Raw genomic sequence first — 20,177 nt, forward strand, 5'->3', positions numbered from 1 at the left:
TCATTCTTACTGGGATAGACACTTACTCTGGATACGGATTTTCCTTCTCTGCACACAATGCCTCTGCCAAAACTACCATCCATGGACTGACAGAATGCCTTATTCATTATATCCCACACAGCATTGCTTCAGATCAAGGGACTCATTTAATAGCAAATGAAGTACAGCAATGGGCCATGCTCATGGAATTCACTCGTCTTACCATGTTCCCCATCATCCTGAAGCAGCTGGCTTGATAGAGTGATTGAATGGCCTTCTAAAGATACAACTGAAGCCCAGGCTAAGTGGCAACACTTTTCAGGGTTGGGCCAATGTTCTCCAGGATGCTGTATATGCTCTAAACCAGTGTCCCATATGTGGTGCTGTTCCCCCATAGCCACGATTCATGGTTACAGTAATCAAGGGGTAGAAATAAGAGTGGCACCATTCACTATTACCCCTAGTGACCCACTTGCAAATTTTTGCTTCCTGTCCCCATGACCCTATGCCCTACAGGTCTAGAAGTGTTAGTTCCAAAGGGCGGAATGCTCCCACTTGGAGACACAACATAGATTCCACTGTACTGGAAGTTAAGAATGCCACCTGGCCACTTTGGGCTTCTCATGCCTCTGGATCAACAGGCAAAAAAGGGAGTTACCATACTGGCTGGTGTGATTTACCCTGACTACCAAGAACAAATTGGACCGGTGTTGCATAATGGAGGTAAAAAAGAGTCTATCTGGAATACAGGATATCCCTTAGGGTGTCTCTCAGTACTGCCATGCCCTGTGATTAATGTCAATGGAAAACTATAGCAACTCAATTCTGACATGAATACTAATGGCCCAGACCCTTTAGAAATGAAGGTTTGGGTCACCTCATCAGGCAAACCACCACCAGCTGAGGTGCTTGCTGAGGATAAAGGGAATATGAAATGGGTGAGTGAAGAAGCTTTAAATACTGGTTACGCCCACATGACCACTTGCAGAAACTAGGACTGTAATTGTTACGAGTATTTCTTCCTTGTATGTGTGCATCAAATATTTTTGTTTTCTTCACTTATAAAATATAAAATGTAAATGGGGCTAGGGCATTTTCAGTTGTATGTATGCTACTTGTATCATGTTAGGCACAAGTATGACTTTGTAATTGTCTTTATTTAGAGCCTGTGTATGGTTTAAGCAGATGTGTACAGGTGCCATGTTGACAAGGGGTGAACTGTGATGTTGTGTGTCAACTTGGCTGGGCCATGATTCTTAGTGGTTTGGCAGTTATGTAATGATGTGCTTTGTCAGTTATGTAATGATGTAATTGGGAAGTTATGTAATAATATAGACATCCTCCATGACATGATCTGATGTGATCAGCCAATCAGTTATTAGGGGAGTTTCCTCAGGGATGAGGCCTGTATCCTATATATATATATACGTATATATATGTGTATATACAGGTATATACATATGTACTATATATATGTGTGGAAGGTCTAGCAAAGCTTTCTTGCTTACTCTGGAACCTGCATCTGGCATGTCATCATCTGACCTCTGGTTCATGGGACTTGAGCCATCAGCCTGCCATACTGCCTGCTGATCTTGGCATCTGTCAGCCTCTGCAGCCTGTGAGCCAGCGACCTGCCATCCAACCTGCTGATCTTGGGTTCATCAGTCCCTGCAGCTAGATGAATCAGGAGAAGCCTTCGGCCTGACACCTGACACAGGGACATTGGATTTGCTGGCCTCTACAATGGTGTGAGCCATTAAGATAAATCTCCCTATAAATATGTATATATACACCTTCACTGATTTTGTTTCACCACAGAAGCCAGCCTAAGACAGTCTACTATGCCGGGAATGACAAGTTGAAGAGGAATAACATCACATGCATAGTCAAAAAAAAAAAAAAACATTTGAAGAGCTATCCTGAAGTAAAATGTTGTCAGTGATAGGATAATATACATATTCTACAAGGAAGACCAGATAAAATGAATATTATTCAAATTTACACACCACCCACTAAAGCCAAAGCTGAAGAAATTGAAGATTTTTACCAATGTCTGTAGTCTGAAATCTATCAAACATGCAACCAAGATGCATTGATAATGTCTGGTGATTGGAATGCAAAAGTTGGAAACGAAGAAGGATCAGTAATTGGAAAATGTGGTCTTGGTGATAGAAACAACGCAGGAGGTAAAATGACAGAATTTTGCAACACCAATGAGTTATTCATTGCAAATACCTTTTTTCAACAATATAAATGGTGTCTGTACACATGGACCTCGCCAGATGGAAAACACGGGAATCAAATTGACTACATCTGTGGAAACAGTATGGAGAAACTCAAGGCCAGGGGCTGACTGTAGAACAGACTATCAATTGCTCATATGCAAGTTGCAGTTGAAGCTGAAGAAAATTAAAACAAGTCCACAAGAGACAAAGTACAATCCTAATATATCCCATCTGAATTTAGAGATCTCAAGAATAGATTTGACACACTGAACACTAATGACTGGAGACCAGATGAGTTGTGAGATGGCATCAAGGACATCATACATGAAGAAAGCAAAAAGGTCACTAAAAAGGCATAAAAGAGAAAAAAAATATCAAAATGGATGACAGAAGAGACTCTGAAACTTGTTCTTGAATGTAGAGTAGCTAAAGCAAAAGGAAGAAATGACGAAGTAAAAGCTGAACAGAAGATTTCAAAGGGTGGCTTGAGAAACAAAGTATTAAAATGAAATGTGTAAAGACCTGCAGTTAGAAACCAAAAGGGAAGAACATGCTTGGCATTTCTCAAGCTGAAAGAACTGAAGAAAAAATTCAAGCCTCGAGTTGCAATACTGAAGGATTCTATGGGCAAAATATCGAATGACGCAGGAAGCATCCGAAGATGATGGAAGGAATACACAGTCACATTAGCAATAACAACTGGCAACATTCAACCATTTCAGTAGGTAGCATATGATCAACAAACAATGGTATTAAAGGAAGAAGTCCAAGATATACTGAAGGCATTGGCAAAAAACAAGGCTCCAGGAATTGAGATGTTTCAACAAAGGAATGCAGCACTGGAGGCATTCATGCTACTTGTCTATGCCAATAAACTTGGAATACAGCTACCTGGCCAATTGACTGGAAGAGATCTATATTTGTGCCCATTCCAAAGAAAGGTGATCCAATAGCATGCAGAAATTATTGAATATCATCATTAATATCACATGCATGTAAAATTTTGCTGAAGATAATTTAAAAACACTTGGAACAGTATACCGACAGGGAGCTGCCAGAAACGCAAGCCAACTTCAGAAGAGGATGTAGAGTGAAGGATATCACTGCAGATGTCAGATGGATCTTGGCTGAAAGCAGAGAATACCAGAAAGATATTTACCTGGATTTTATTGACTATGCAAAAGCATTCAACTATGTGGATCATAACAAATTATGGATAACATCACAAAGAATGGGAATTCCAGAACACTTAATTGTGCTCATGCAGAACCTGTTAATGGACCAAGAAGCAGTCCTTTTTAAAAATAAAACAAGGGGACACTTTATGGTTTAAAGTCAGGAAAGGTGTGCGTCAGGGTTGTATCCTTTCACCACACTTATTCAATCTGTATGCTGAGCAAATGATCTGAGAAGCTGGATTATATGAAGAAAATTCGGCATCAGGACTGGAGGAAGACTCATTAACAATATGATATGTGTACGACACAACTTTGCTTTCTGAAAGTGAAGAGGACTTGAAGCACTTACTGATGAAGATGAAAGACGATAGCCTTCAGTATGGATATATACTGATATAAAGGAAACAAAAATCTTCACAACTGGACCAACAAGAAATATCATGATAAATGAAGACTGAAGTTGTCAAGGATTTCATTTTAGTTCGGTCCACAATCAGTGCCCACAGAAGCAGCAGTCAAGAAATCAAACAATGTTTTGCATTGGGCAGACCCTCTGCAAAAGATCTCTTTAAAGTTTTAAAAAGCTAAGATGTCACTTTGAGGACGAAGGTGCCCCTGACCCAAACCAATGGTATTTTTAATCACCTCATATGCATGCAAAAGCTGGACAATGAATAAGGAAGACCGAGGGAGAATTGATGCCTTTGAATTATGGCGTTGGTGAAGAATATTGAATATACCATGTACTGCCAAAAGAACAAAGAAATCTGCCTTGGAAGAAGTACAGCCAGAATGCTCCTTAGAAGCAAGGATGCTGAGACTGTCTCACATACTTTGGATAGTCCCTGGAGAAGGACACCACGCTTGGTAAAGTAGAGGGTCAGCAAAACAGAGGAAGACTCTCAATGAGATGGACTGACACCTTGGCTGCAGCGATGGGCTCAAGCATAAGAATTGTGAGGATGGCACAGGACGAGGCAGTGTTTCGTTCCTTTGTACATGAAGTCAGTATGAGTCTCAACAGCACCTAACAACACAACAAAACTACCTTCTGAGTGCATGATCATGGCCAAGTCCGCCTTTCAGAAGAGAAATCTAATTGTAAGCTGAAACTGAGAAGGGACGGAGTCTCAAATGCAAAGTTCTCACATGCAGGGGAATTGATTTTGTAAATCTCCTTGAAGATTTAACATTATTGTCTGTCATTTACTGAAAAAAATTATTGAGATAATACATCAGTGAAGAGCTGAGCAATCAAGACTGACACAATGAAAATGGAATGCTTCCCAGTTTGGCCAGCAGGTGGCACTTGTCACAAGGTATAGAAAATAGCAGGTCACGAGTGAGGCAGAAACATGGAGTTAGCAACAGATTATTCATTCAGCTCTTTAGAAAAGAGAAAGAGTAGAATGGGCCCTTAGTGAAGCACACTTTATACAGAGGGACTCGGCTTTTTGGCACAGGGGAGGGGGGACAGAGGACAAATGTTTTACTCTATAAAACGCACTGGGGGTAACAAATCTTGAATTAGAGCTTTCTTGTTAGGTATTTCCCTTAACACACACAGTTTGCAATTTATCAGTTTGCGGCCTTTGTAAATAGTTTTATGTCCTTTTTGTCTGATTAGTCCTTTCGGACTGTGAGCATGATGATGCTGGCATTAGGCAAAAAGGCAACAAATTCCAACTTCACAATTTAAAGTTGCGTGATGTGACTTGAACCAAGTTATTTAACTTCTCTGAAAATCATTTCCCTCTTTTGTTTAAATGGATGTATGCAGCTGGAATGCTCTGAGGATTAAACAACATGCTACTTCTGGAGATGATCGCTCCGGACATCACTGCTTCTGTCTATCCTAGAGGACAAGATCTAATGGTCTGGCTCTGTCTCTAGCAGCACTCTGTTCTGCCCGACTGTGGGTTTTCTTTAATAGGCCATCCTGTGGATAGTGGAAACCCTGGTGGCATACTGGTTAAGAGTTTGGCTGCTAACGAAAAGTTTGGCAGTTTGAATCCACCAGGAGCTCCTGGGAAACACTATGGAAATCCTACTCTGTCCTATGAGTTGGAATCGACTCAATGGCAGTGGGTTTGGCTTTTTCTTTTTTTTGGTGGGTGGTGCCTTTAGAAGTTAGGTTGTCTTTCATTACACAGCAGCAGGGTGTGTGAGTGTAGGGTAGACGCCATACAGAAGCAGTGTAGATACTATACCTGTGTCACATTCTAATAGCACTTCTTCTAAAAGGCAGCCAGGAGGACAGTAAATTCACACTGACCACTGGGTGCTTTTGAGTCTTGTTTCTAGCACCAGGCAAACAGCACCAAAACGCAGTTTTTGAACACTTCCGTGGGTTATTTTTGAAAAGGGGAATTTATGACACATCTCAGAATTTTTGTATTCAGCAATTATAATATTTTATAATGAGTAGCACAGTTTTTAAAAGACAACTAGGCCACACAAATATTGAGTTTATATTTTTAAATCCATAAGGTTAGCATTGAATTTAAAAGGTCAGTTCCATGAAGGAACAAGTCAGTGCTTGTCTCATGGTCTCCGTTTATACTGTTCTCACGCACACTGCCCTGTCCCTTTCCCTCTGTTTACCTTAAACGGACATCAAGACCAGCTTAAGTCCACTTCCTCTATGAATCTTTTTTTGACTGGCGTTACCCTCACTCTCTCCTTGTCAACGAACTTCTATTGCAGTTTCAGTTCGATCAATTAAGTATGAATTAATATTGTCTTACACATTAAAAAAAAACAAAAAACCCAAACTCATTGCCATCGAGTTGATTCCGACTCATAGCGAGCCTACAGGAGAAAGTAGAACTGCACTGTAGGGTTTCCAAGGGGTGGCTGGTGGATTCAAACTGCTGACCTTTTGGTTAGCAGCTGTAACTCTTAACCACCAGGGCTCCATACTGTTTTATAGTTGTTGCCAATTTTAAATAGCTATTAAGACTTTTTTTCCACAAGACTGTATATTATCTGAGGTCATGTATTATTTATTGATTGAACAGTGATCTATATTGTTGTTGCTACTGTTGTTAGCTGCCAAGTCATCCTCAACTCATGACAACCCCATGTACAATGGCATCAGACCACTGTGATCCATAGGGTTTTCATTGGCTGATTTTCATAAGTAGATCACCAGGTCTTTCTTCCTAGTCTATCTCAGTCTGGAAGCGTCACTGAAATCTTTTCAGCATCACAGCAACACACAAGCCTCCACTGTCAGATGGGTGGTTGCTGCGCATGAGGTATAGTGGCTGGGAATCAAACCCGGGTCTTCTGAATAAAAGGCAAGAATTCTACCACTGAAACCACCACTGCCCTCCTACAACTACCTGTAAGTACCTATCTATGTGCCAGGCACTGTTTTATCTAATGCAGATTCATAGTAAACAGTCCCTCATGGGGCTTACATTCTGGTATTAGAGTTACTCTGTATCTTCTTCGTAGTATAACAGCTACAAGGGCAAGTATATGCTCAATGAACATCTCAAAATTAACTGGTTGTCCATGGTTGGTTGAAACTCAACCAACAGGGTCAGTTAAGAGCACTGAGTACTGCAGAGTATGTTAAAGATGCTAGAATCATTTTCACAAAAGGGGACAGGGAAGGATGGTGAGGATTCTTATGTCATTTGAATTGAGGGAAGTAGATTCCTATGTAAGTACTGTTAAATGACATTGTTTATATTTGTAACCAAATGAATCTATAAACTTGGCTTAAATTTTTATGAAAAATCAACTACCAAGAAAGAAACAATAACTAGAACTGGCTCAAATCTGTTACTCCATAAGCTGCATCAAAATCTCCACCTCAATGATGAATAATGCATTCAATCCTCAACATACAACCTGCTAACAAAGACTCATGACTGGCACCATTAATAACCAGGGCTCAGATCTGACCTCTAGAGGAAAAAAAATCCAGAGAAGGCAATAAAGATAAAATCAATTCAGGATGTGCTGAATTCCTTCACAAAGCAGCAAAAAGCGGTTTAAAAAAAAAAAAAAGACAGAAAACAAAATATTCCCCATTAGAAAGATATGACTTTACCTAATCGTTTATTTATTAAAATAACCACTGGTTCTGATTTTGATTTGTTGTTGTTAGGTGCTGGCGAGTCGGTATCAACTCATAGAAACCCTATAGGACAGAGCAGAACTGCCCCATAGGGTTTCTAAGGAGCAGCTGGTGGATTTGAACTGCCGACCTTTTGGTTAGCAGCCAAGCTCTTAACTATTATGATTTAAATTACCTTTAATTTTGACCTCTGTTATTAAACTTTAAGAATTATAGAAAACTAAGCTTCTTTTTGGGGATGGGGACTCCTTAGGACAACGGTGTTTCCAAAGTTCCTGTCAGAGAGACCCTGAAACTCCAAGCTAAAAGGGAAGGGCAGGTTTCTTTGATTGTGGTTGCAGGAGATGGTAGACCTGAGTACAGATCCCTAGCAAGGTGGACAGAGGTAAAAAGGTGAAACCAGGGTAGAGAAGGAACTTTATCTGCTAAGAACCCAAGAATATGTGTAATAAATACGATGTTAAAGCCAGGAGTCTGAACTTCTGCTGCATAAGATAATTTTCTAATTTGAATAAGCATTTAATTTTCTAACATCAAGAGAGGTATCAACACATTCAGACATATGCTGCTGACCTCCTAAAGTGCTATTTGAGGAAGCTGACAGCCTACACAATTAAAAATGCTGAATTTGGGTGCTAAATCTATGTAGTAAACAGATATAACTGCTTTATTAGTTAAGAAATTAAAACAGTATTTCTTCATGCCACTTTTTCTTTCACTTGAGATTGTCATGGTTACCTATGTTTACGGCAGTAATGTTTTATTTATTCAATTTTCTTACAATTAAATATGATGTGGAGCTTATGTATTAATAGGCTAATATTTTTTAAAAGAACAACTCATTAACCAAAAAATCCACCCTCAGAGAAGAAGCCTAATGAAATAAATAGAGCCTAACATTTGGGGTTCTATAGACCTGATTCCCATCTTGGCTGAGTGACCTTGGACTGGCTAACATCTAGGAAACTACATGTCCATCTGTAGAGTGGAGATAGATTTCTCTATTCCTCACATTCAGTGTTGTGTAGCTATCACACTGTGTTAAGCAAGGGCCTGAGGAAGTAAATCCCACCTTCGTTACTAACTGTATAGCAAGGATCAACATGAGTTCAACCCCAACCTGGAAATGGATCCAGTCCTCACTTCACAGTTCTCCATCCTCATCTCCAGGTGCCCAAGTGGCACTCTCTCTCTGACCCTAGCCACCCAGGGCTGGGTTAGAGAGCACAAGTTAAATGACATTATCCTTCAGATACACTACCTATGCAGGGCATCTAACTTTGGCCACCTGGAGCTGGGACAGAGCTCAAAAGTTAAAAGGACATAGTCCTTCAGACTGCCAAATAGGCATACACCAGCTGCAAACTAGAGGAGTCCTTCTGACACCCAACCTCTGCCTGTTGGCCACAAATTTGGGGCTGATTTCCCACTACTTCTTCAGGGTGCCAGCCACAATACCCCACCATACAACCTGCTGTCTCCTACTGCCCCCTTTTGGTTCAATAATTCACTGGGACTACTCACAGACTTCAGAGAGTACTCCATACTTACTGGTAACTATTTATTATAACCAGAAAGAATACAAACAAAGAGACACATAGGGCAAGGTCTGGGAGGTTTGCCAGCACGACACTTCAATGTTCCTAGGGAATGTGCAGCTCTCTCCAGTGCACAGATGTCTTTCACCAACCAGGAAGCCCATGGAACTTCCATGTCTAGAGCCTTTATTTGGCCTCACTGCAGTCAATATGCATGGTTAATTAAATCATGACCCTCTCTCTTCCTGAGGTTAGCTAACCAGGTGGTCTTTCTGGCCTGGCTAGCCCCTATCATTTGCACAAATCCTCAAGTGTAATCTGGAAGTTTTAGATAACATAGGCACCTTGATTACTCAGGAAATTCCCAAGGGTTGTCTCTCAAGAACAAAGGAAAAATGGCCAACTTATTTTCGGTAAGGTGATTCACCACCACACACACGTACAGTGTTTTTTAAAGAATTCTTCTCCCGTCTCTGTATCCATGGAGTACTTGTCCTTACCTCTAGAACAGTCCTTATGTCAAAAATTTAAAAGATGGAAAGAAGATGTTACACATTTTACTTGGGTAAACAACATTAGTCAGTATGCATACATGAAACCAACAGCTCAAGAGTCAGGGTAGATTTTGGAAAGAATTAATAACAACTCACCTGCAACTGCTGGTCTGTAAGCTTATTTTGATACCTATGGACCAGCTCTCTAAGTTGCTTCTCTTTTTCATTCTTTGATGGTAATGCTGTGCTCATGGTACCCAGGGGGATGGAAGGTAGCTGTTCCATCTGATGACAACTTCACAATCAGAAAGTACAAGATAGAATGTCAGGAGGAAATATAACACTTTACTGTCTGTAAAAGATGATTTACTTGTACAAGGAGTTACTCTTTATGTCTTATAACCAAAATTGAAACACAAAGGAAGAGCACTGTATGGATGACTTTAGGTAATACATTGGCCTTAAATCTCCAGTTTGCATGGAGAAGAGTCTAATGGAAAATGTGTAGGGTAGCATTTACTTATGAGGGTGAAAGAGTGTAAGTTATTTTGCTAACGCTTCATTTAAACTGTATTATGAAATGCGGCCTTTTGCAAAAAGGCCTTACTTCATTAAGTGCCAAATATTTTTTCATAAAAATTTGGGGTAGAAATCTAAATTGTTGTTGTTAGTTGACGCTGAGTTGATTCCAGCTTGCAAATGGTTAAGCGCTGGACTACCAACTGAAAGGCTGGCAGTTCAAACCCACCCAGCAGTGCCTCAGAAGTAAGACTGGTGATTTGCTTCCAAAAGGCCACAGCCTTGAAACCCTACAGAGTGCAGTTCTGCTCTGTACACACAGAGTTGCCATAAGATATCTATATGTCTCTCTAAAATACATCAAATAATTCTGCCTCTAAAATAGAACGTGCTGACAACATGGATCCTTTGTATGATGACTCAGAATCACTGTGAAGATGGGTAACTATGATGATTTGGGGCAATAACACCCAGTGGCCACAGAGCATCTTCATTAAATAGCCTCACACACCAGGACTGCCACATCCTTCCCAAGCTCCCGGAAGCTCTCAGCACATCTGCTTTTAGCAGTCACTCAGCTTCCAGCCTCAGTGATATGCTGTTTCTAATCACTAGCAGGTTAATAAATGTATTAAATAATCATGTAGAATTGTATATGAACAAACATTGAACAGGCTATGCATACAGGCATCCCTGGTTACAAAAAACAGTAATGAATTTTGTGACATAGTCTAGATGGTTTGAGTCCTCTTTGTTTTTCCTTTTTCCTTTCAGTCTCATGGCTACATTCTGGGGAGCAGAGTTAGCCAAACTGTTGAAAAAGTGAAATAATGAATTGTTCACCTTGGTCTGGAAGCTTTACATGGAGAAGAAGTGGACACAGCTTTGGTTCAGGGCACGGTTGGCAACGCAAGGCAGTGAGGCGAAATTGCTGAGGTCCATTTTCAGAGGCTGCTCTAGAATGCCACTACCACCACCATTTGCCATCAACCTGACCCTGACTCATGGCAACCCCGTGTTTGTCAGAGACTGTGCTCCACAGGGTTTTCAATGGATGATTTTTTTGGAAGTAGTTCACCAGGCCTTTTTTCTGAAGTGCCTCTGGGTGGGCTCAAACCTTCAACCTTTTGGATATCAGCTGAACACGATAACAATTTACACCATCCGGGGACTCTGCTCTAGCATGAAAGGTTTGGTATTATTGATAGGCAAGGGGAGGTTCTACTCAGCTACTAGAAAGAACAAGAAGGGACAAAGTTTACAGAAAATAAATGTGTGTTAGGCTAAGACGGGGAGGAGGAAGTTAAGAATAGAAAGGGCCTTCTCTCATCTGAAACAGAGAGGGAAAATTGAAGCAGATCAAACCCACTATTTTTCTGTTTTTCAGGGCTGCAGAATATATTTTCTTGCTTCTAACCAATAGAAAAGAGTGAATACCTACAATCAAATTCAGGAGCTACTGTGAAAAAACACTTAATTCCACCCACATACAGTGTTTGTTATACTGTTGTTTTCATAGAAAGATTCTAAATAAACAAACCCAGGGAAAAACTACTACATATATACAGCCATCGACAGGGCTGATTTGAAGACATCCGTTGGGTGGCACCTAGAGAGGCTTCTGTTTCATTTCAGAAAAGAATCGTGAGGTAACATTAACACTTTATTCAGAAAAGAGAAACCTGAAGCATTTTATTAAAACTCAATCCATTCAATTGTCTTCGTTTAAGACTTGAAAATGTATTAAATTTTAATATCATGGCAAACTGTAGCCATTTTTTAACACCTTTTTCAAAATTCAGTTTTTGGTTCAGTCAAGTGATAAAGTGTCATTTTTACCCTATTTTAAATGCACCAAGCATGTTGTCCTTCTCCAGGGACTGGTCCCTCCTGATAACATGTCCAAAGTAAGTGAGATGAAGTCTGGCCATCCTCGTGTCTAAGGAGCATTCTGGCTGTACTTCTTCTAAGACAGATTTGTTCATTCTTCTACAAGTCCATGGTATATTCAAACTCTGTCAACCCCATAATTCAAAGGAATAAGTTCTTTTCCATCTTTCTTATTCATTGTCCAGCTTTCACATGCATATCAGACAATCAAAAATACCATGGTTTCGATCAGGCACACCTTAGTCTTCAAAGTGATATCTTTGATTTGAACACAGTAAAGAAGTAATTTGCAGATTTGCCCATTGCAATATGTCATTTGATTTCTTGACTGCTGCTTCCATGGGCATTGACTGTGGATCCAAGTAAAATGAAATCCTTGACAACTTCAATATTTTCTCTGTTTGTCGTGATGTTGCTTATTGGTCCAGTTGTGAAGATTTTTCTTTTCTTTATGTTGAGGTGTAATCATACTGAAAGGCTGTAGTCTTTGATCTTCATCAGTAAGTGCTTCAAGTCCTCTTCACCTTCAGCAAGCAAGGCTGTGTCATCTACATAACACAAGTTGTTAATGAGTCTTCCTCCAATCCTTGATGCTGTGTTCCTCTTCATATAGTCCAGCTTCTCAGAGTATCTGCTCAGCACAGAGACTGAATAAAAACGGTGAAAGGGTACAACCCTGATGTACACCTTTCCTGATTTTAAATACATAGTATCCCCTTGCTCTGTTTGAAGGACTGCCTCTTGGTCTACGTACAAGTTCCTCATGAGCACAATTAAGTGTTCAGGAATTACCATTCCTCACAATGTTATCCATAATTTGTTGTGATCTACACAGTCGAATGCTTTTGCATAGTCAATAAAACACAGGTAAACATCTTTCTGGTATTCTCTGCTTTCAGCCAAGATCCATCTGACATCAGCAATGCTATCTCCTGTTCCACATCCTATTCTGAATCTGGCCTGAATTTCTGGCAGTTCCCTGTCAATGTACTGCTGCAACCACTTTTGAATTATCTTCAGCAAAATTTTACTTGCATGTGATATTAATGATGTTGTTAGATACACAGGAATCAAATCAACTAATCTGTGGAAAGAGATGATGGAGAAGCTCAATATCATCAGTTAGAACAAGGCCAGGGGTCAACTGTGGAACAGACTATCAATTGCTCATACGAAAGTTCAAGTTGAAGCCGTAGAAAACTGAAACAAGTCCACAAGAGCCAAAACACAACCTTGAGTATATTCCACCTGAATTTAGAGACCATCTCAAGAATAAATTTGAGGCAATGAACGTTAATTACCAGGACCAGATGTGTGGGATGACATCATGGACATTCCACATGAAGAAAGCAAAAGGTTATTAAAAAGACAGGAAAGAAAGAAAATAACACAATGGATGTCAGAAAAGACTGAAACTTGCTCTTGAATGCAGAGCAGCTAAACAAATAGAAGAAATGATGAAGTAAAAGAGCTGAACAGAAGATTTCAAAGGGTGGCTCCAGAAGACAAACTAGTGTTATAATGAAACGTGCAAAGACCTGGAGTTAGCAAACCAAAGGGGAAGAGGTTGTTCAGCATTTCTCAGGCTGAAAGAACTGAAGAAAAAATTCAAGCCTTGAGTTGCAATATTTAAGGATTCTATGGGCAAGATACCAAATGATGCAGGAAGCATCAAAAGAAGATGGAAGGAATACACAGAGTCACTATACCAAAAAAAATTGGTTGATGTTTAACCATTTCAGGAGGTAGCATATGATCAAGAACTGATGGTACTGAAGGAAGAAGTCCAAGCTGCACTGAAGGCGTTGGCAAAAAACAAGGCTCCAGGAATTGATGAAATACCAATTGAGATGTTTCAACAAACAGATGCAGTGCTGGAAGTGCTCACTCGTCTATGCCAAGAAATTTGGAAGACAGCTACCTGACCAACCAACTGGAAGAGATCCAGATTTGTGCCAATTTCTTAGGTACTGTGACAAAAAAAATGTATAGTTTCCCTGTGTTTGAAGTAGAAAACAAAAAGAAGCTTTAGTGATTTAAAAAGAATGGCTTCCATTTTCCTCTAGGTCACTGACCCTGAATACTACCACCATCTCTTTAAAGGAGAAGAGAAGTTTCATAAAAAGATGTATTTTTGTCACAAAAAAGGTATTTGGATAGAATTAGACTCTCCTGAAATATAAAAGGATGCCTTCAAAGAAGTGAATTGGTAAAGCAAAAGGAGTATAGGTATTGTAACAAAACACTTAGCTTTAAGTTTCAACTCTAACAAGGAAGCTTGGACAAGTCACTGAACCTGTCTTAGACTCTGTTTTCTCCTTTGAGAAAGTTCTTAGGACTATGGTGTAATTGCTACATATGAGAAAGCTACTATGTTTCCTGCCCAAGGTCCACTTACATAGACATGGTTCATTCAAATGCTGTTTATTGCCATTAACCCTGCTAATAGTAAACCATATTTTACTGAAATATAGCAGTGGTACTTTTTACCCATTTTTGTCCCTCTGCTTATGGAATGTTGCTTAATAAAGAACTATACTTCCCTTCTGATCACTTTAACCCACTCATTTCATGTGATTCTATTCAAACCCAATAGCACATGTGTGTATCAGTTCTGCCTAACAATAACCTATTTCAAGGCATATTTTCAACGTATGCACTGCCCATCCCACCATGCTGAATCAGAGGACAGATCAAGGTCACCAGATCCATTTCTCTTCTGCTGGGAGTTATCTACGTCACTGTCGATAATTTCCGGTAAAGGAAGTGCCAATGCTTGATTAACTGCTCTTGTAATCAGAAGTGTTTCTTTATATCTCACCCAAATCTCTTGCTACCATTTTAAGCTTATTTCTCCTTATAATCTTTTCAGCGGAAATGAAATACAGATGGCCAGTAGTATGGTAGTGTATTTAAAGAACCAAAGATTTAAGCAAATTATAAGAAGACTTTGCATTGTAGGCTTTTAAAGTCTATCAGTTTCCTGTCAACAAGGCTAAAATTATCTTGTCTCTCATCACAAGTGGCCCCATTCTGATGTGTAAAGGAGACAGAGTAAGGCAGCTCTGAAGCTATTTGGGCGATGCTCTGTGATGGCATCACCACCTTTCAAAGAGACAAGGATAAGAAAGGGACAGTAGTGAGTTGAAGATAAGGGAAGCTGTCATGGACTGCTTCCCAGTTCTGTGGGTCTGACAATGCCCAAGACTAGTCTACGAAATCATAGGTATATAGTTAAATCTGTGGAGAGTGCCCTAAAAGTCTGGTTGCTTGTTACTGAGGGGCCCCAGTGACCATGGAATTTCAGCAGATTGTCTTTACAAGAGGATCAGCTGGACCCAGAAAAGATGCATCGAAGTTATTATTATACCCCATCTACAGACAAAGAGTTGAATTAAAGAAAGGTCTTATCATTTGTTCGAGGTTTCACAGCTGGTGGAGTCAGGAGTCAAACCCAGACATCTGGCCCCAGTCTGAACTCTGAACACTATATCCTACACACTGTGTGAAAAGTTCTTAGCTCATAGCGCATGATAAGTATTATTAACAACAGTTTCAAGTTAGGCCAGAATCAGTTTAGTAGTCAGAAGACCTCAGCTCATGGCTTCCTAAACAAGTTTCTTAACCCCTGTTTGGGCTTTAATTCTCTCTTCTTTAAAATGAAGATGTCAGACTAAATGAGTATTTTTTTATCGTGCTCCATGGAGGGCGAGGCTTTTTGCAGAGTAGGGAACAGAAACAGGAAGTGAGTACCTTTGGTCCCCAGGTTTCCAGAGTCCAATTCAACCAGGACAGTTCTGCACTTACCTATTTTATTTACCTGGATTCTGAGACAAATTTTATTTGAAAACAAAAAAATGGGTTCTGCTGAAAACAAAGCAAAGGGGGGAAGAGTTAAAAAAAACCCTGGGCCATGTGAAATCTTAGCACCCTTCAACCTCTGACATTTTTTCTTCAGTCTCTAAAGATAATTAACCTGGAACTACAAATGGAAGGGGTTTCAGCAGCAATTTCTTAATATATTCTTACATTTTTTTCTGCTTTTTCTCAGGGCTGGATAAAAATAACAAAACAGGAATTACTGCCCTAATGTCTGTGTTAGCTATATTGATCCTCTTATCCAGGCAGAAAGACTTAGCATGATCTCCATGGAAAAGCTCTGCTTGACTTAGGGCTGCCTTTGTTAAAGGGGAGTATTAAATCATTTTCCCCTAGGGAAAAAACGTTAGTTCAAAGAGCTAGTAATAATGTTGAGATCCATCAATATTTAATTGGTCTTTTTCCTGTTTTAGACTGAACTTCTTCCTCCAAGAACACAAAGCAGTGAAATCAATATATGACTTAAATGGAAAAAGCACATGGTCGAACAGCTTAATGTCCCTGGAGACAGCCTTGGTGTAACACTCCTGTACAGTAGGGTCACATGCTGTGTGAACATGAACTGGAAGGGGTGACTCCTGAACACCAGGTCGTGATCTTCCACCAGCAAAGTGCATAGCTTTCATGGGCATAGCTTTCATAACCCAGTGTCCACAGACAATGACATCTAGGTCTCTTTCATCTTGTTGGAAAAACACACTAATGAAATATCTTTCCACAAGTGGCAAAGGGCTAGCACATATTTGAAGAGATGGCAGCTCCTAAGCTAAAATCTTTTTATAGTTGATATTTTCTAGTGGATAAAGGATTTCAGAAAAGTATCAAATCTACCTGTTTTCCAGGGGGTTAGGATTATCAGCACAAATCCAAATGCCAAGAAATTCTTTTCCCTCATAATCAGTAGAGGAAGGCAAGACTCTCCACTTGAGGCAAAGATCTGGTAATCAAAACAAAATTACACACAAAAGAGGCCACAATTAGGGATGAATCCATCACATTAAGGCATCAGTTTGTGTATACCAAGAGTATAAGGGTATCTCTGGGTCCAGACACGTGAGGCCTTGATTACATACTATTACATGCCTGATGATACAACTATTAGAGGTGAAGTTCCCTTCAGTTGGTTTCTGTTACTTTCAGGCAAAAGAACCTTAACTACCAGATCCCACTCTACCTCCTCAGCCACATTAAGACCTCCAGTGACTTGAATCTCCCATTTTCTCTAAATCTATTATCCATCTGCTGACACCACTTTTTGTCTCCAACCACATAACTATCATAAAAAGGAAAATCAAGGTCTCTGAACCATTTAGACTCTTCCTTGTGCTGTACTGTTTTCTGCTCTTATTCCACTCTTCAGCCTACAGTTTCTGAATTCTTGGTCCATTTCCTCCTTTGAACCTGCCCTTTCCTTTAGGAGCAAAACATGCTACTCTCTCCAGGCTATACTTCTTAACTTTAATCCTGGGTTTCCTCCAGACACTCCCCCATTCAAGACGGAGGCAATTTACCACAGTGGTTAAGAACCTGAACTTGGGATTCCATCAATTTTGACTTTGAATCTCAGCTCTACCACTTAAAACAACTATCATCTTGGACAAATTACTTCTCTGTTTCAATATCAAAACCAAAACCAAACCCACTGCCATCGAGTCGATTCTAACTCACAGCAACCCTATAGGACAGAGTAGAACTGCCCATAGGATTTCCAAGGAGCGCCTGGTGGATTCAAACTGCTGATGTTTTGGTTAGCAGCCAAAGCTCTTAACCACTACACCACTAGGGTTTCCATTTCAATATCATCATCTGTAAAAAGAGATGAATAATAGAGCTTAGGAATCCCTGAGTGGTAGAAATGGTTAACACACTCGGCTGCTAACAGAAAGGTTGGAGGTTTGAGTCCACCTGGAGGTGCCTCAGAAGACAGGCCTACTTATCTATTTCCAAAAAATCATCCATTAAAAACCCTATGGAGCATAGTTCTACTCTGACATATGTGGGGTCACCATGAGTTGGGATCGTGTCGATGGCAACTGGTTAATGTACTTAACGTCAAAACGTTACTATGAGGATTAAATGACATAAAATTAACACTAATGATGATGATGACAAAAACCAACATCGCTAGGCAGTATCCTAAGCACTTTGTAAATTTTACACTTATTCATTAATTTTATTCTCACAAAACTATATAATGTAGCTACAAGTGATAACCTCATTTTAGAAATGAGGACACTGAGGCTTAGAGAGTTAAGTAATTTGCCCACTTCATAAAGGTCTCAGGTACTGGAGGTTGGATTCTAATATCAAAAACACAGAGTAGTTGTTAGCTATTATCATCATCCCAAATGTTGTCACATACTGTCATCAATTCCTTCCATTATCCCTTCTAAATATGTCAGGAATGTTCCTCTAAACTCTTACTGCCATGCCCTAATTCAGACATTCACAGTTCTTCACCTGGGTCCTGGATTACAGTGGTAGTCCCCATGTCCTAATTCACAATTCCTCACCTGGTCCTGGATTACAGTGGTAGTCCCCATGCCCTAATTCACAATTCCTCACCTGGATCCTGGATTACAGTGGTAGTCTCCTGGGAGGTCTGATCCCTCCCTTTGCTCAAGCCCTCTTCCAAATCCTTCTTCACTGATCTAGAGCACACTTAGTACAAGTTACATGTGACCACGTCAGGCCTTCCTTGAACCACCCTAGGCCCAGGGTTGGGGAAGGACTGCCCTAGCACTGTGTAAATAGTTCTCTAGCATTTATACACTACAGTGCACTTTTTTTTGTTTATTTGCTTAGTTGTCTTCTCCTCTGGATTGCAGATTCCTTGAGGATAGTAGGAATTGCATTTTAATTCTTTAACCCTTGGCATAGCTGCTAGAAGATGTATCAGTGGTCAATGATTCAACAAAAACTTCCAATGCCTCCCCACTGCTTGTGAAAGTAAAAACTCCTTACTCTGGCATTCAAGGCACTCTAACATATTTACCCAACCTAACATTTTTGTCTTTATTATTTATTTATTATCAATTCATTCAGGAGTCAGTTACTAACTTCCTACTATGTATTAAATATAGTAAACCAAAAAAACAAACCCAGTGCCGTCAGGTCGATTCCGACTCATAGCCACCCTATAGGACAGAGCAGAACTGCTCCATAGAGTTTCCAAGCAGTGCCTGGTGGATTTGAACTGCCTGCCTTTTGGTTAGCAGCCATAGACCTTAATCACTGCACCACCAAGGTTTCCTAAACACAGTAGCAGGTATTAAAAATAGAAAGATAACAGTTTCTATTACCTCACTACAAAAGATTTAGCTACAGTAACCCACATTTCCACTTTGATGCCTCAGCTTTCCATCCAGAATATTCTCTATGCTACGTCTCCACCTATTGAAATTCTATTTTAAAGACCATTACAAAGGCTAACTCTGCCTTGAAGCCTTGCCTCAACATCCCCCTTTCTTTGAACCCTCAAAGAACTTAATGCCTTTTATATCATTTACCCTGTTTTTCCTTCTCTTTCAATTATTTTTGTGCTTATCTTAACCTCTCCCGTAGACTGTAACCACGTTGAAAGCAAGAACTATGTCTTACTCATCTTTGCAGCCCTACCTCCTAGCTGATTTTAATACAATGACATGTGTTAAGTTACTATTTAGGAACTCACTAAATGTTTGCTAATTAGTATGGAATTCATCACTAACCACACTGGATGATGAACGGGATAGCCATGACTTGTCTTCTTTGATACCAACCAGAATCTAAAGACTTCTCCACATCCTTGCTATTTTGGTATCCAAATTCACTCCAAAACAATGATAAATTTCTATTACCTAAAAAAAAAAAAAAAAGGAAGCAGATAAGGAATAATGAAAGAAAATAAGATCAACAAAATCAAAATGATTAGCTAAAGAAAGTTTGAACATAAATACACGTATAAAAAACATGATCTTGACTATGTAAAAATCAATACATATACAGAAATAAGAAATTCAAATAAAGTCTTGATTATCACGGAGTAGTGAGATTATGAAGTTTATTTTCTGCTTTATACATTTTTGTATTTTCCAAATTAAATACAATAAGTATTCAAAATCTTTCTAATAAAATTAAACATGATATCAGTTAATTAAAAAAAAATATGCTTTGTATTGTTGCAATAAAACATGTTGACATTTAAAAACACTGTTCCTAAACATTCCTAAGGGGGACTGTACTGATTATACTTGAAGGTCACCCTTAAAACTATTGATACAAATAATTTTTTTTTATTGTACTTTACGGGAAGGTTTACAGAACAAATAGTTTCTCATTAAACAGTCAGTACACATATTGTTTAATGACATTGGTTAACAACTCCATGACATGTCAACCCT

At 39.5% G+C, this 20,177-nt stretch overlaps 1 protein-coding gene across 1 annotated transcript in view; it reads right to left on the reverse strand.

The window, feature by feature from the left end:
- Positions 1 to 20,177, reverse strand: part of MORC1 (MORC family CW-type zinc finger 1) — a 246,592-nt gene that overhangs the window by 125,404 nt on the left and 101,011 nt on the right. Inside the window, exons 14-16 of the mRNA XM_004378174.1 lie at positions 19,506 to 19,634; positions 16,627 to 16,732; positions 9,664 to 9,802 (exon numbers count right to left, since the gene is read on the reverse strand). Coding sequence (XP_004378231.1) covers positions 9,664 to 9,802; positions 16,627 to 16,732; positions 19,506 to 19,634 — 374 coding nt within the window. The remainder of the gene's footprint in view (positions 1 to 9,663; positions 9,803 to 16,626; positions 16,733 to 19,505; positions 19,635 to 20,177) is intronic.

The sequence above is a fragment of the Trichechus manatus genome, unplaced genomic scaffold (genome assembly GCF_000243295.1).
Source record: "Trichechus manatus latirostris isolate Lorelei unplaced genomic scaffold, TriManLat1.0 scaffold00055, whole genome shotgun sequence".
Lineage (NCBI taxonomy): Eukaryota > Metazoa > Chordata > Mammalia > Sirenia > Trichechidae > Trichechus > Trichechus manatus.